This window comes from Dermacentor silvarum, chromosome 2 (genome assembly GCF_013339745.2).
Source record: "Dermacentor silvarum isolate Dsil-2018 chromosome 2, BIME_Dsil_1.4, whole genome shotgun sequence".
Lineage (NCBI taxonomy): Eukaryota > Metazoa > Arthropoda > Arachnida > Ixodida > Ixodidae > Dermacentor > Dermacentor silvarum.
Genome location: NC_051155.1, coordinates 206,888,969 through 206,904,398, shown reverse-complemented (window position 1 = coordinate 206,904,398; position 15,430 = coordinate 206,888,969). Strand labels below are relative to the sequence as shown.

At 48.9% G+C, this 15,430-nt stretch overlaps 1 protein-coding gene across 1 annotated transcript in view; it reads left to right on the top strand.

The window, feature by feature from the left end:
• The window catches only part of LOC119442491 (insulin-like growth factor-binding protein complex acid labile subunit), a 156,572-nt gene that overhangs the window by 120,108 nt on the left and 21,034 nt on the right, over positions 1 to 15,430 (top strand). The window contains exon 3 of the mRNA XM_037707392.2: positions 2,908 to 5,289. Within this exon, the coding sequence (XP_037563320.1) occupies positions 2,929 to 4,494 (1,566 nt within the window). The 5' untranslated portion in view covers positions 2,908 to 2,928 and the 3' untranslated portion in view covers positions 4,495 to 5,289. The remainder of the gene's footprint in view (positions 1 to 2,907; positions 5,290 to 15,430) is intronic.

Below are 15,430 nucleotides of genomic sequence, written 5' to 3'. Positions count from 1 at the left end.
TTGCGCCAGGATTTCCGAATAAGGGGAAGAGCGGCAGCCGCCGGAGGTCCGAGCAAGCCTTCTCGGCGTGGTGGACGAGCTATGCGGCGCTGCCCTTTTGGAAGGCGCTCGCACCCGTGGTCGCCGCCAATCCGTCATCTTCAATCTTGCGCCCGGAGCAGCACCAGAATCACCTCCGGCATGTCTTCTTCTTCTTCTTCTTCTTTTTTTGGTTCTTTTCGTTTATTCGGCGGGCCACCCTCCTTTTTCTCCGTGATCCGATTCGTCTTTTGCGTCAGACTGCTCGCTTGCCGCTTGCGGGCTCTTTGCCGGCCGGTGGTGTGTCTGCCGCGTTGCAACAATGCACATCTGCAGCACTGTTTCTCCTGCTTTATGTTTCTTTCTGGTACTTGCTGACTTGTTCCGAGACCTATGCTACCGAACACACGAACACTCGCAGCAAGGGCGGTCCATCTGAGTCTCGTGAACACTTTTTCTTTTTTTTTTTCTGACCTCCACTCTCGTGCTGTGTTTACACAATGTCTCGCCATTCTTTGCTGGCGTCGGCTTACGTATCCACGATGCATTATGAGTTTTGGCTTCCTGGCTTGTTTCTTCATTTGTTTGCTCATTTATTTGATCTTTTCCCAGAGAGTTCTATTTATTGACAGTAACTGAGCCAATTCGCCAACTGAGCTAACTGAGCCACCAAGGAAGCTGGAAATTTGCGTTAGTAACGCTATACAAATCAAGCTGAGTGTGACCCGCGGACGTGTATGGCGCAAGAAAATTGACTAACAACCAGCAGACGCATTATGCATGCACTCAATATTTATTTTTGGGCGGCTCCTGTTATAAACACGCACCAACTCCAATTATAATATGGGGTGGGGAAAGGTAGAGTGATCTTATCTTGTTAAACTCGCCGTTTGATTGCAAATTCTTACAAACTCGGAGTTTCCTCATCATTTCCAAAATCATGAAGGCCGACCATTCGTTGTCGGCTCCAGACATACGGGTACCAGACATACGGACACTGCATGCCCATTTATACCGACCGCTGGACAACGCAAGCCACCTCAGCAACTGCTTTTTATCATCTCAGTGAAGCCTCAATTCACTTCAAGTTGTGACACATGACACAACTTGCAGCTCTCCGTGCCGCTGTGAACTGTGTCACAATAGAGCAGCTCGGTAAAGCGTCACACCTTGTGACTCGAAAGCAGTTCTTCGGAACCTCCAATCTGCTTTGCACCATTAAACATATGACCATTTGGTATCCTAAATAAGAAAAATGTTGCACCATGCTCTGGGAAAAATTGGAGGACGCTTAAGCTTCGCTTTTAAGAGTGGAACGCGATAGCATTCAAAGATCCCTGACTGCTTCTCACGCTTCCCGACAACTGCAGCTTAAGCAACCGTAATGGTTACCGGGAAACACTTGAGGCGAACGCTATGCACGAAGGCGAGCTTTCTGGTAGAAACGCGGCCTCTTGCGTGGGGCGATCCCGGAGCTATTTATTGCGCAGCCGCGCAAAAAAAAATTGCATAATTTTCAGGTTTCCGTTTTTGTTTCGTATTTTTAAGATTTCAGTCTGAGAACATTTAACATAAAAGGCATGCGCTGTGGCTGTTTTGTTACATGACATTTGTTTGTGGATGGTCATTCTCAAAATTCCGAGGAATAGCTTTGCCAAGAATGCAAAACAAGGTAGGAGCAACATTAATGATAGAAAGGTGTGGCAACATTACCCGCATATACCGCATGTCATATAAGAAGGCGTGGCCTATACATGTACCTAAATATATTCGGAGGGCCTGCGTGGTTGGGGGTAATTTTCTCCGCCACCCCGCCAACGCCGGTTGCCGACGCCAGATTTTCTGTGACAAAGGGCCCTGAGTGAGTGAATAGACTTTTATTGGGTCCAGCAAAACGCAATAAAACGCGCACCCGGCTAATCCCACGACGGGACCGACAGGTCTAGCTAGCCTGCCGGCCCGATCACGGGTGCGCTGGACGACCAGGATTTGGTCTTGAAAGAGGGGACTTCGCAGGAGCGCGTCCCACTCTTCCTTGGTGAACTTCGGGCCCAACGACCCGCACTCCCAGAACATGTGAGCCAAAGTAGCAGCCTCACCTCAGGCCGCGGAAGAACAATTCGGATAAATGTCAGAGTATATGCTGTTAGGGGACAGCGGATTTGGGTAGGAGTTAGTTTGCAGGAGTCTGAGCGTGACCGCCTGCGGCCTGCTTAGCTTAGAATGAGGCGGCGGGAAGACCATTCTCGCTAAGTAAAAGAATTTAGTGACTTCATTGTGCGTGATAGGCGGGGCCCTTAACGCTGTCGCGTTAAAAGGGCACAATAACATATTTCTGAGGCTTCCTCATTATTGAGTATTCGGCGGTACCGACTTCGCTGACGAGGCCTGCCTGATCTGCTCACGAAAGCTCCCAGACGTTTCGGATTCCTTTGGCGAGGATGCATATGTTGCAAGCATAATTTGTTTGCTTGCTCGCACCACTATGTAAGATGTCGGTTGTTCTCCGACTGTATATTATTACCATTTGCGTAACCTTCCTTTTTACAGTGACAGGAGCGAAATAGTTTCGCCAGCTGTGATGCAACATCGTTGTACCACCTATCTGGCAACTCCGTTGACGAACGCATGTTTCTTCCATATTATAAGGCCAATAGACGAACTTGTGACACTTGCCAGGAGATCATCAAGCACCTGCTAAGCATTTATCCCCAATTTAACATTCAGGACCCCCTTGATGACTTCCCCGCCTTTGTGTAGATATGCTTGCTTCCTCTCTCTCTCCTTCCTCTCCTTGAACAACTCGTTAAGCTATCTGTAAGTCTGCATTTAGCTCCTAGATCGCTTTTTCTGAGCATGTGTGCTCAATCGCCTACTTTGCTCTCGCAGGTCCTACCAAGGAGCACTACCATGAGCCGGAGCCATCTGAGAGCCGGGAGGTGGAGGCGGCCGGCTGAGACGGTGGGCGAGCTGCCGCTGTTGCTTCTGCTGTCGCTGGGCGCCGTGGCGAACGCGTTTTGCCCCATGCGGTGCGTCTGCAATGACGACAAGCTTACGGTGCAGTGTGCAGGCGCCGCGCTCGATGTCATCCCTATCACGCTGAATCCCGAGATTCGCGAGCTGCACCTAACGCGCAACAACATCCGCAACATCCTGTCCGCCTTCAGCGTGTATCAGCAACTCAAGTTCCTCGACGTGTCCTACAACCAACTGCGGACTCTGGGAGCGGACAACTTCCCGCTGCCCGAACTCAAAGTGCTCGTACTAGACAGCAACTCGGTGGCCGAGCTAGAAGCCGACACTTTCCGAGGTCTTCGGACCCTCCTAGAGCTGCAAATGAGACGCAACGCGCTGACTTACGTGCCGTCCAGAGCATTTCACGACATGCGCAGCCTAGAGCGACTTGACATATCGCACAACCAGGTCGCGAGGATAGACCCGGACGCCTTCGTCGGCCTTCACAGGCTCAAATCGCTCATCCTGCGGGACAACAAGCTCAGTCACGTGCCGACGCCGGCTTTCCACCACATACCACACTTGCTGGCACTCGACCTCGGAATGAACAGCATCCCCACCGTTGTCGATAACGCCTTCAGCCATCTGGTCAGGCTGCGAGAACTCAACATGGACCGCTGTTCCACGGCTATCTTGGAACCGGGTGCCTTCTCCAGCCTTGTTTCACTCGCCACTTTGAGGCTCCAAGACAACGCCTTCGTTGCGTTTCCGACGGACGCGCTTTCCGATCTGCATAGACTCGAAGAGCTGCACTTTGGCCGCAACAGCGTGAGGAGCCTCACCGAGGACAACTTCAGGGCGCTCGAAAACCTCAAGCGTCTCTTCATTGTGCGGTCTGAGTATCTGGACAACATCGACGAGCGCACCTTTAGCCAGTGCTTGCAACTTGAACAGGTCGTGCTCGAAGAGAACAGACGACTGCGCTACCTGTCTCCGGGAACATTCACAAACTTGCGCCAGCTCACCAGAGTTAGCCTCAGGGCCAATGGTTTCGAGTCTTTCCACCCGGATCTGCTTCCCTGGAACCAGCTGTCCTCGTTCGATCTCCGAGACAACCCGATAGTGTGCAACTGCAGCGTCATTTGGCTGTGGGACCTGCTGCGCTCGCTCGACCAGACGGGCAACTGGACCAATGTCCGCTGCCACAGCCCGACTCACTTGAGCCGCGAACTGCTGCGCAGCTTGTCGCACTACGACCTGGACTGCGACGGTCGCACGAGGCGGAACATCCTCATCGTGGGACTCTCGACCACGGCCATCTTCGCCATCGTGGTCCTGGCGCTAGTGCTGTGGTACCGGCGAAAAGTTTCCAGCGTCCTCAAGAAGCAGCTAGACACCGCTAGCCTTCACGACCCGCACATGGGGCAGTTTCACAAGTCGGAAAGCTCCATGGCGTTGCCTCCTGCGGCGCACGTTACTTACAACGGGAAATTCAAGCCGACGCCCTTGGCGTACATCTAGGACGATGACGGTCGGCGGTCACGGCGCGTGCAAGCAGACGCAGCAGCCGCAGCAACACGTCCATATCCAGCCTCGCGTCGGTCTGTGGACACGAGTGTCGTCTTTCTTTAGCAGCAGCAGTGCAGCAGCAGCAACAAGAGGAGCAGCAACAGCTGTCGTGACGCGCTGATGCGATGGCTTTGGCGAGCAGGAACGCTTCCTTCTTTTGCATTCGTGACTAGCACGGCCCGTAGGCTCTTTCTATACGTTGACGGAAGACGATCACAGATGCAGCGTAGAGTAAAAAGAAAAAAAAAAGAAATCAGAAAACAGAGCTAAGATAGGAAGACGCGTATACGCAGCTGGATGCAGTACAGTACACAACATATCTCTCAAGGAACTGCGCTTTAGTTGTGCTATCTTGTCCCTTTTTTCCTCCCGAAACGCCAGTGTGTGCGGTGCCAACGCCCATCCCTGAGAGCGGTATTTTATGCAAACGCGACGGCGCGCGCAACGCTTTTGTGAAAGACGTGTCGCGCTGTCTCTTTCTTTTCGTACTTTGCCGCGTTCGCGAACGTTGCGGCTTGAAGGAGTGAAATACCGAAAAAAAAAGTGAAGTGACTTGGGCTCACGGTGAGCGTCACCACGGCTTCGCTCGTCTCGACATATCGTTTTTGCCCCTGAGGCAACTCTGTGTTTGTATAATCGTGCAGCATAGATGTGGACTTACGTACAAGAGAAGCGGGGACGCACGACGAACGCAAGGTGGCAAGTGCAAAGAAGCCCCTCCGAGACCGATCAACACGTTTTTGTATCGTAAGTATCTATCCTGTTATACTATAGTGTACCTTGTTTTCGATACGCATCGTGCGGATAACGCAGAAGGAATGGAATAGAATAACAACGAAACGTTTATTTAAAAGCCTACGATGAATAGACAAAAAAGTTTTCTCGTGTCATTAAGCTCTCACCAAGCTCTTCATTCAGCATGTTTGCGAGCTCCATGTTATCCTAATGGTTTAACTTCACTGGTAACAAGAGGATTAATTAATGTTCAGGATACCTATAGCCCTACGTCCTATGTTGCCTTAAAAAACAGGGGCGTTCCTACTTCGAATTCCTTATCTATCTATCATAGTTTTTTAACAGCAGTCAAATTTTCTGCAGTTTACATTAGCATGCGAATGGTAAAAGTGCAGCTCGGGTGAGTTCCGCAGTGTTTTCACTGTACGAGGCGCAGCTTGCGACACTGCAAGCGTTTTCGGGAGCGTGCAAGCTCGAATTAGTGCGATTGCTACCCCATTTATGAATACGTGAAGCAAGAGCGGCTGATAGATGCAGGACAGCGCGTCCTCGAAACCACGAACGTCAGTTGCTCGCATCTTCCCAAATAACCACGCTTATTCACTCCTGGGGCAAGAATAACGAAACTGCACTGATCAAAACGAGACCGGCAATGTTAAAGTAAAGTCTGACTTTCACAATAAACACAAGATTGCAGAAATTGGAAAGATATCGACAGTAATCAAACACTTGAGCATTAACTTTCATGAAGTCAGCGCGGCGAATCTTATTGTGCTACTGACAGAGTTATACGGCACAGTGCTTACGTTTCTGTGGTTAAAGTGTGGCGCAGATAGCTTAGGGAATAATAACTGGTGAATTTGTTGAACGGAACTTCTCCGTAATTTTTTCCCCTTTTGTTTCAAAGCGGCGGAAGTATAGGAAGCCTCTGCTTCTACACCGTGGCAGCAGAGCAGCGGCAGAATAGATGTAGATGTTACTGTACCCAGATTAGTTGCAGATACGGCGCAGAGAGGACGCCGCCATATATCATGCGTGTCTAAATAGCATTTAATGGAGGAGAACAGCTGTGCACTTTTGCATCAGGAACTTCTGACTTAATTATTGGCATCACTGTTTACGCCAAGAGAAAAGCAGATAACGCATTTCAGATACTGAGTAAACTTACGAATATGCAGTTATGATAAAGGGAAGTAAGCAGAACGTGCTTGAAATTATGATCTAGTGATGATTGCGCGAAGGAGTCACTGTTTTTATTTAAATACAATTTAGGCAGGTACCCACAGCAAGCGAGCAAGTTTTCAGCTGGAAAGAACGAGCGCATGCAATGTAAGCAAAGCTGCGTATTTCAGAATGCAGTGATGGATGTGGTCATGAAATGATAAACTGTCATTATAACAGCTGTCAAACCATTCGAGAGTAGTTTTCGAAGTGCTAAAACAATAGGTAATAATTATTTCTGCGATTCTGGCGTGAACTGAAGAAAACAGAATGAGATCACCAGGAAAGTGACTGAGAGAGAATTCCTACTTTCTCATTTGCATATTGAAGCTTCAGTAGTGATTACATTGTCAGTCCCGATTTGCGTAAGGTGGCTTACGCGTAATGCAGTTGAGTTCGTTGCTGTTGATTTGTTGAAGGTTAAATGCTAGCATTATATCTAACAGAGAATCGGAAGCTCATGATGAGCGATGCAGAGTAACCCGCCGTGCTTGCTCAGTGGCTATGGTGTTGGGCTGCTGAGCACGAGGTCGCGAGATCGAATCCCGGCCACGGCGGCCGCATTTCGATGGGGGCGAAATGCGAAAACACCCGTTTACTTAGATTTAGGGGCACGTTAAAGAACCCCAGGTGGTCCAAATTTGCGGAGTCCCCCTCTACGGCGTGCCTCATAATCAGATCGTGGTTTTGGCACGTAAAACCCCATAATTTAATTTGAATTCGTTGCAAACGTCGCGCCCTGTGTTTCGATGTTGATGTTCCGCGTGTTTCAGTATAATTTTTTTAGCTAGGCTAAACACTAGCAAAGGTATATATTCACTCAACCTATATGTGGATACAGTTACCACGGTAGTTATTTAGCTGAAAGCTGAGCGAGTAAGCCTTTGACCGTGTTTAGAGCGCCGATTTCATGCCGTCTACAAAATGTGGTGTCTGTCGTTTCCTTCAGTCCATTGCTTAGGAAAAATGCTATGTTACAACAAGAACCCTTCTAGACAGCACACAAACGTTATAAAACACACGAAAAACTAAACAAAAACCATGTATTCTACTTTTTCACGATGGTGTAAGTTTAAGCATCTGCGAAATTTATACCGCTTTATCAATAGCTCGGACCTCGCCGGGTAATCCCCCTTTTCCGTTAAGTGTGTATGAAAGCTCGGGTTTGCTGTGTCGTGAAATGGCCGGAACTGCTACATTTGCCTCTCCATCTACAGCAACGTTACTCGTGGTGAAGAAAGAGGGAGAGAAAGAGTAACCCGTCGCTGTAAAACGAAATAAATAAATAAAGAAAGAAAAGAAACCAACGGAGGGCGGAAGCCGCGGGCCACATAAAACAGCCCATTTAACGACATCGCCATTCGGAAGCGCCAAGACGTAAGGAAAAGTATAATGGCCCATGTTTCTCTCTAAAGCCCGGTCCTTTGTTGGCTCCCCTCTACTTTCGCGTGGCCTTGGTCACTCTGCGGTGCAGGCACAAGAAGTGTGGGAGAGGTGGGGGAGGGGGAAGTAGCGGTCCTAGCCAGAAACAAGTCCTCCAGCAATCTGCTTACGAGCGAACGGCACGACAAAAATCGGGGAAAACACCGCTTGGCGGGAGGGCAGGGCCTCATGTAAATGCTGCAGAGTTGCCTTCCCCGTCGCAAGCCCCAACTATAGCACGGCACGAAGACCACGCATATACCTTGTACAATCAGTTCGGTGCAGTTGTGGCTTAGTTGTCTACGCAGTGCGTCAGGAGTGCGCTTAACGCAGTTACACCTTTTCGATTATTCTGCCGAGTGTGCGCATTTGTATATTCGGCGCACAATAATAGCCATGGCCCACTTACGTGGGCAAGCTATACTGCTGAATCCCTTTCAATACTCCGCCTCTAGTTTACCTCCGCAAAAACGGAGGCGTAGCTACCTAGATAACAATTCCTTAACTTGACCAAGCTAATGACCAAAGTGCAGCTCAGAACCTTGCGATCATTCGATACAACACGACAGGGTAAAGCAATCAGGCACTATCTGTACGCTCCGTTTACGCAAATGCGAGAGAGGCGCGCAGCATCGATTCGTCGCGTCGCACCTTGTTATGTAAACGATGCAGCTTGCTCTAAACGTAGCGGTGCATCGACGTCGCCCGGCGAAAGCGGATCGAAGGGTTATCCTTAACAGGACTGCAGTGCGCGTCAGGTGTAGTCGGCCACACGGGCTGTGAGGCAGGCTCGCGTTTTGTTTACAGTAACGATATCCTCTTTCCGTAATAGCAAAACGCGCGTTCATGTCAATGACGTTTTCAATTGAGGCGTCAGAGTATTCAAAGAAATATGTAAATTTAAATAGCAGGTCGCCTGAAAAGCTGATCAATGGAGAAAATAATTGAGATTCATTGTCATGTGCTGAAAATCATGGCCGTCGCTCCAGGTGCCCTTGGAGCGATGACCTGAACGTGCACTGATTTACGGAGACAAAACTGATCGTTCGCAAACATTGAAAGAGCTGTGGCTACATCGGCTGTTAGTTATGCTCGACACTAAAACAATGTGTTCTGAAGCCATTTACTGGTTCTTATGGTAACGTTCGGCCTTGATTGAGCACTCGAACGCATTTCACTACACGAAATAATATGCAGCGCTCGTAAGACGCCAAAGAATGAGGCGGTATATATGTAGGTTGTAAAAAGTGGCAGGCTAACGTATAAAAACAAAAACAAACATTTAATTTGATGTTCCGGCCGAGGTCTAGGGTTTATCAAGGCTGAAACTGACAATTTAGTTCTCTGCTTTCAGTCCCACCCTTGATAAAGGCCGAACGCCTGAACGTCAAATTAAAAATTTGTGTTTGTTTTTCAGCATGAGCCTGCACTTCCTGTGACGCCTGCACTTCCTGTAAACATCGGATCCAAGAAGAATTGCTTCGTATATATATATATATATATATATATATATATATATATATATATATGCCGTTTGAAATTATGACTTCTTACGTACAGATCATGTGATCCATCTGGGAGGGTGATGGATTTTCAACGGCAGCGCCAGTATACATGACACGCTGAACCGTGCACTCACTCACTTGCCCGCTCGGTCGGTCACTCACTCACTCACTCACTCACTCACTCACTCACTCACTCACTCACTCACTCACTCACTCACTCACTCACTCACTCACTCACTCACTCACTCACTCACTCACTCACTCAATGTGTTATGGCAGCAACCGTGCTATCTATACTGCACCGAATTGTTTCCGCCAAACCTCCGATGTTTCGGGACGAGCGTCGAAGTCGCAGGCCGCCGAGTGAGAGAGAGCTGGCGCTTGGCGGGCGGCGCGAGATTAGGGCAGGGCGCCGTGATGACGGGTGCAGGAAACGAGCCTTCCGCCGACGCCCGCCCGCGCTGGGGATGGGGAGTCACAAGCTGCAGCCCTGTTTTCGCACAGATTAGGGATTCGTGGGGAAAGCGCAGCCGCAGTAGAAGCACCACCGCACTGCCCTCTGCTCGCGTTCTATAGAAGCCGAGCGGAGGCTAGACTAGCGCAGCCGTGTAGCCTGCGCCGAAAAAAGCAAAGCGATAGAGAAAGAGCGCGCAGTTCGGTTTCAGCGTAATGCGCTCGGCGGCTCGAGACGACTGCTAAGCGATCCCACTTTGCGACTAGGTAGGAAGCGGACATCTACCACGTAGTTCGGTTCTCCTCTCTCTCCTCTCCTCTGGCTTGATCACGCGCGCGCTAGCTGTACGCGAGATGGACTCTTCGACACCACGCTGGCGACGAAACGGGGGTTTACAGAAACAACCACACACTTCATCAAGAGGCAGATGCCGCATGGTGTCGTCGACTGCTAGACACCCGAAATAAGTGTCTCAGTTAATCGTAAAAGCTACTTCGCTATGTAAAAAATTACTTCGTCATGTACACCTATTCGTTTACATTTCTCGAACCTCGCATAAAAATATAAGCAAGGATACTCGCGAAGGGACCTTCGACATCGCTTTTACACTTACCACGTAAATTAGTTAGGCAGTTATAATTTCTTGTTCTTGACGCCACCATAACAACGACGAAGAAAGCGCAAGTTGATAACGACGGCACGATAGGTACTAGGGTAATGGGGGCCGTATGACCATGACGGCAGGACAACAATGAATATTGCGGCATAACGACCAAACGACACCCACAAAGACGGCAGCATGGTAGTGACGATCGCGTTGCGACGACATTTCAGTGAGTGACATCTAAGACGGCGAATGGGAGGGCGATGCTCAGAGAATGACAGCTGCGTTCAAAGCCATATCGTAAGTGACCGCGCTTCACTTGTCCTATAATTAGCCCATTTTATCAAATAATCACGACTATGCTAATCACACCACAACCACGAAATCTGTCAGATTCCGTTTCCAGTTAATCATTATGCCGAATGTTGGCTTCGGGCCTTCGATAGCCTGCCAACAAAAACTACGAAAATTTGCAATTTGCGAGTCCCACTGCGGCGCGATATTAGAGACGCTCAAATCCACTTACCTTGGACACTACTACGTCGCGCAGTTTAAAATTGAATGTTTTATTGGAGGCACCTGCGCACGCCACACCAATAGCGCGACTGCCCATAAATTTAATTTGAGGCGATAGGCATTTCGATCGAGGGCCAAGGGAAGGCTTCATCAATTTAAAAGAGCAGTAAGAAACAGCTTTCAGAACCAAAGCTTGTGTATTTTGTTTGTCTTCTATCTCTGAGTGTTACGAGTTCATGAACACTTTGTCACCACACGGACCGCAGGCACCGCGAGATCAAAAGATAAGCTGCTCAAATGCACAGTGGGTGCCAAAGTTCCATATTCACCCCGCCTGACAAGGAAACAAAGCGCGCGATACCGTATAGTGGCTAACAAAGCAGCTCGAGGCGGAAAGCCAGTGTGTTCGCCTGACTTGGTAATCAGCAGGTCCCCGCCACGTCATTATTGCGACAGTCAATTGTATCGCTTTCCGGGGAAGAGAGCAGCTGTTCCTGTATAAATTTATACAGTCTATCCCCAACGTAAGCTCCCGCGCAATGGCAACAAGAATCTAAAACACAAAGGAAACGGGGAGTGTTGGTGTTGCCCAGGCCTCACTAGCCGGGAGGCACAAGCAGCTTGAGGGGATGCTGCGCACCAATAAGATGTCTCCTGTCACCACCTGTCACTTTCACATCGGGAGGGACGCGCGCTTCGCTCGCACTAGGCGGCCGAGCACGCTAGAAAGAGAGAGAGAGAGAGAGGCTGAGGAAAAAGAGGAGGCCCGCTAGCTGGCTGGACGATCGGGAGGCTTAGTCCCGGACGCGACTGGGTCTCCGGATTACCATAGCAGAGAGCGCGGTGGCGCGGCGTAGCTCTCTGGACAGGACAAAGCCAGGCCAATCTCTTCTCCCTGCTTCGATCGACCTATACCGCGGACTGGATCGCCCTCAAACCTGTGTGTTTGTGCTCGCTCGATGGAACACGCTACGTCCGCGACGACAGCTCTGTCTGTCGTCGCGGCAAGGTTCCCGCAGGCCGTGGCTGCGAGAGGAGGCCTCCGGCCGGTTTTGACGTGACAGCGCCAATTCGGCGGCAGCATCTGGCGTCTTATGAAGGATAAGGGCGACGCGCTCGCATTTGACGAGCGTCACGATATCGCCGAATGCTCACTACTCGGTCTGCATTTGACGCGCACTTGCTCGCGCGTGGGAAAGGTGCGCCGAGAAAGTTCACCTTCCGGCCTCTGAGCGTGTCAGCCAGCGCTATTTCATGGAGGTATCTCGTCTTCCGTTTAATTCTTATGCTGCCGAAAAGTGACACAAAATGAATTCCCAAAAGAAGAACTAACTTTAAAATTCGAGGACACCTAAGCACTTATGAGTTTTGTATGCGAAAGCATTAATATCCAATTGAACACCGCTGACCGGTCCTTCGAGTTATGAACTCCTCGCGGGCAAGCGAGCGCAGTGAGATGCTTGGCGCGTTTTGATTTGGTCTTACCGAGGCGCAGTTAGAACCGAGGCAAGAGCTTGCGCGTACAAGGAACGCGCGGATAACAAAGGCGTCCAAGAGCAAGAGAGAGAGAGAGAGTTATTTGGCGTCGCGGCGATGCCCTCTCCCCTCACGCAACACCTGGCGTGCTAATGCGGCAGCAGGTGATCCCATTCGCTCGCTCTGCTCCGTCGAGGCACGCTCGTGACGTGGCGTCGCAGCCAATGGGAAATTAAGTGCTGCTACAGACGCGGGTCGTCAAATTTTTTGCTCAATGAGCCATTTGATGCTTTCGCATCAAAATACGAAAAAAATATCTGGATATTGAAGGCAGTTAAAGGGCATTAAAGCAACCGATGTGCTACTAGGTGCTACCCAAAAGTTCCGGGAATTCAATCGTAAAAAAAAATGTGTTCACCAAAACGCCTAATCAGCACAGTCTCCTTCAAAGTAGACCCCTTGAGCATGTACATACCGATCCCAGCGTTTCTGCCGCGATTACATGCATTCGTGGAACTCTCCTAGGCGACAGTGTGTTGAGGACCACCTGTGATTCCGACTGCATCTCTTCAACAGTGTGAAACCGACGTCCTTTCAGCCTCAAGCTTCAACTTTGGGAACAAGAAAAAGTCACAAGGGACGATGTCAGCTGAATAGGGTCGGTGCGGAAGTACTGTGATTTGTTAGGAAGTCAGGAACTGTCGAACAACGAGTGATGTGTGAACAGGCGTGTTGTCGTGAAGAAGAAGCCAGTCGTTCTTCAACTTCTCCGGACGTTTTCGACGAATGCTCTCTCTTAAGCGCCTCAAAACGTCACAGTAAAGCTCGCTATACACGGTTTGTCCAGGAGGTACGAAATCTTTGTGGAAAATTTAATGTAGGCAAAAAAAAAAATTACCATGGGATTGCCACGAATTTGACGTGCTTTTGTCGACAGCGGGGAACTTGGCGACTTCCATTGCGACGACTGCTGTTTGGTTTCAGGATCGTAGCCATAAACCGATGTCTCATCCCCGGTTATTACACTGGAGAGGAATGTGGGATTCTCTCTGACTTGATGCTTAAGTTCCGTACAGACAGAAACACGGTGCAGCTTCTTTTCGTCACTGAGCAGTCTTTGCACGATTTTTTCAGAAATGCGGCTCATGTTCAAAACATGCGACAAAATTCGCTGAACTGTGCCGTACAATTGTCCCACAATGTCGCAGACATCCTTTATAGTTAGCCTGTGATTTCTAAGGATAGCCTGAAGAACTTCCGCTATCGTTTCCGTGGTTGTGCTCGTTGACGGGCGTCCAGAACGTTCATCGTCGTCAACACACATTCTACCCTCTTTGAAGCGTTTAGGCCATAAAAACGTCCTACTTTTGCTCATGGCGCCGACTCCAAAAGCGTCTTCTAGCATACGATGTGTTTATGCCACAGTATTGCCAAGTTTAAAACAAAAATTGATGCAAATCCTCTGCTCCTTGAAGTCTGCCATATTGGTTGCTCAGAAATGCGCCAAATTAGTGAAGCATTGAGTTGTAAAACAACACTTCTCAAAACAGTATTTCTTCTCAGATGCAAGTCGTTAAGCACACTGATCCGCAAGGCATACTGCTAGCTACATCTAGCGGGGGAAATGCGTACCACGCTCAGTTTGCCCGTGCTTTTCAATGTCCCGGAACTTTTGGGTAGCCCCTCGTATATGATGAATATTTTCCAGATAACAGGTTGAACGTTACTGAGCATTTGATTGTTTACTCTAGGTGCCTTCAATACTTGTATTACGTTTTCATATCGTTCCACCGAACCGTAGGTTTTTGTGTTGGCGTATAGAAAAATATACAGAAATTCTTGTCGCAAGAAGTAATCTCACAAGGTTTACACGGCTTTAATATAACGTACAGAACGTTACACGAGCTCCATGCGGGACACATGGTGCGCGCGATCATTGAATTGAAGATAGTGAATCCGAACGTAATAATAACGCAAGCGGCAGAAGCACATTATAAAACAAATCAATTTCTGTCGTTTTCTAAAACCAATCTGTCATTGTCATTTTAGGCAGTAATCGTGCGTGGTGGTTGAGACCGTTATCACCACTTAAACTACCCAGAACGGCGTTTGTTGGGGCTTGGAGGTAATTTTATAAACAAGAGACTCACCTGACCACACCGAAAGCGCGTGAGAGAGACTTCAATCTTAGGGCAGTACACTAGACTTTGATCGCTTCTGTTAGCTTACCTGAAATCAATGGAATCCATGAACCTTTGCCGGTACTTGAAGTTAGGTCAGTTTATTTAGTATGAGTTAGGCTCATCCACCGTTAAAATCGTTAAAAATGCACAGACCTACCACTTATCGCAGTTCAGGTGAGATGAGACGAATCTATATAATTATCTATACAGTTTATTATCGATTAACTTTACGAAGAGTGCAGTCATCACAAGTGTTTGCCCCTAAAATGGAACTTATGTTTGCCAAAGCAATGAGCTTGTAAGAGAAAGAGAAAGCAAGGAGAGGAAAGGCAGGGACACCAACCAGACGAGCGTCCGGTTTCCTACTCCACGCTGGCGGTAAGGGAAAGGGGGAATCGAAAGAGGAATAGAGAAAAGAGAGTAATCATTGAAGAGAGAGAAACGAAAGGTAAGGAGGTTAACCAAGGACGTGTCCGTTTGGCTACCTTACACTAGGGGAGGGGGAAAGGGTAAGAATAGATATGGAGAGGAAAGAAAAATGATAAAGTCAGTCATTCGCAGAGACAGTCAAAGAAGAATCTCGGGTGTCACAAGCGTTCGTAGAATCCAGTATTTTTCACGAACTCCAGAAGGGCATTTCTGGCCTTTTGCATGCAACAATACATAAGCCATGGCCCAAGGATCTTTTCTTCCGAGAACATTCTGTAACAGGTTGAGTTTAGCTTGGAGAGTACATCGTTGAGTGTCAAAGGATGGACAGTGACACAGAAGG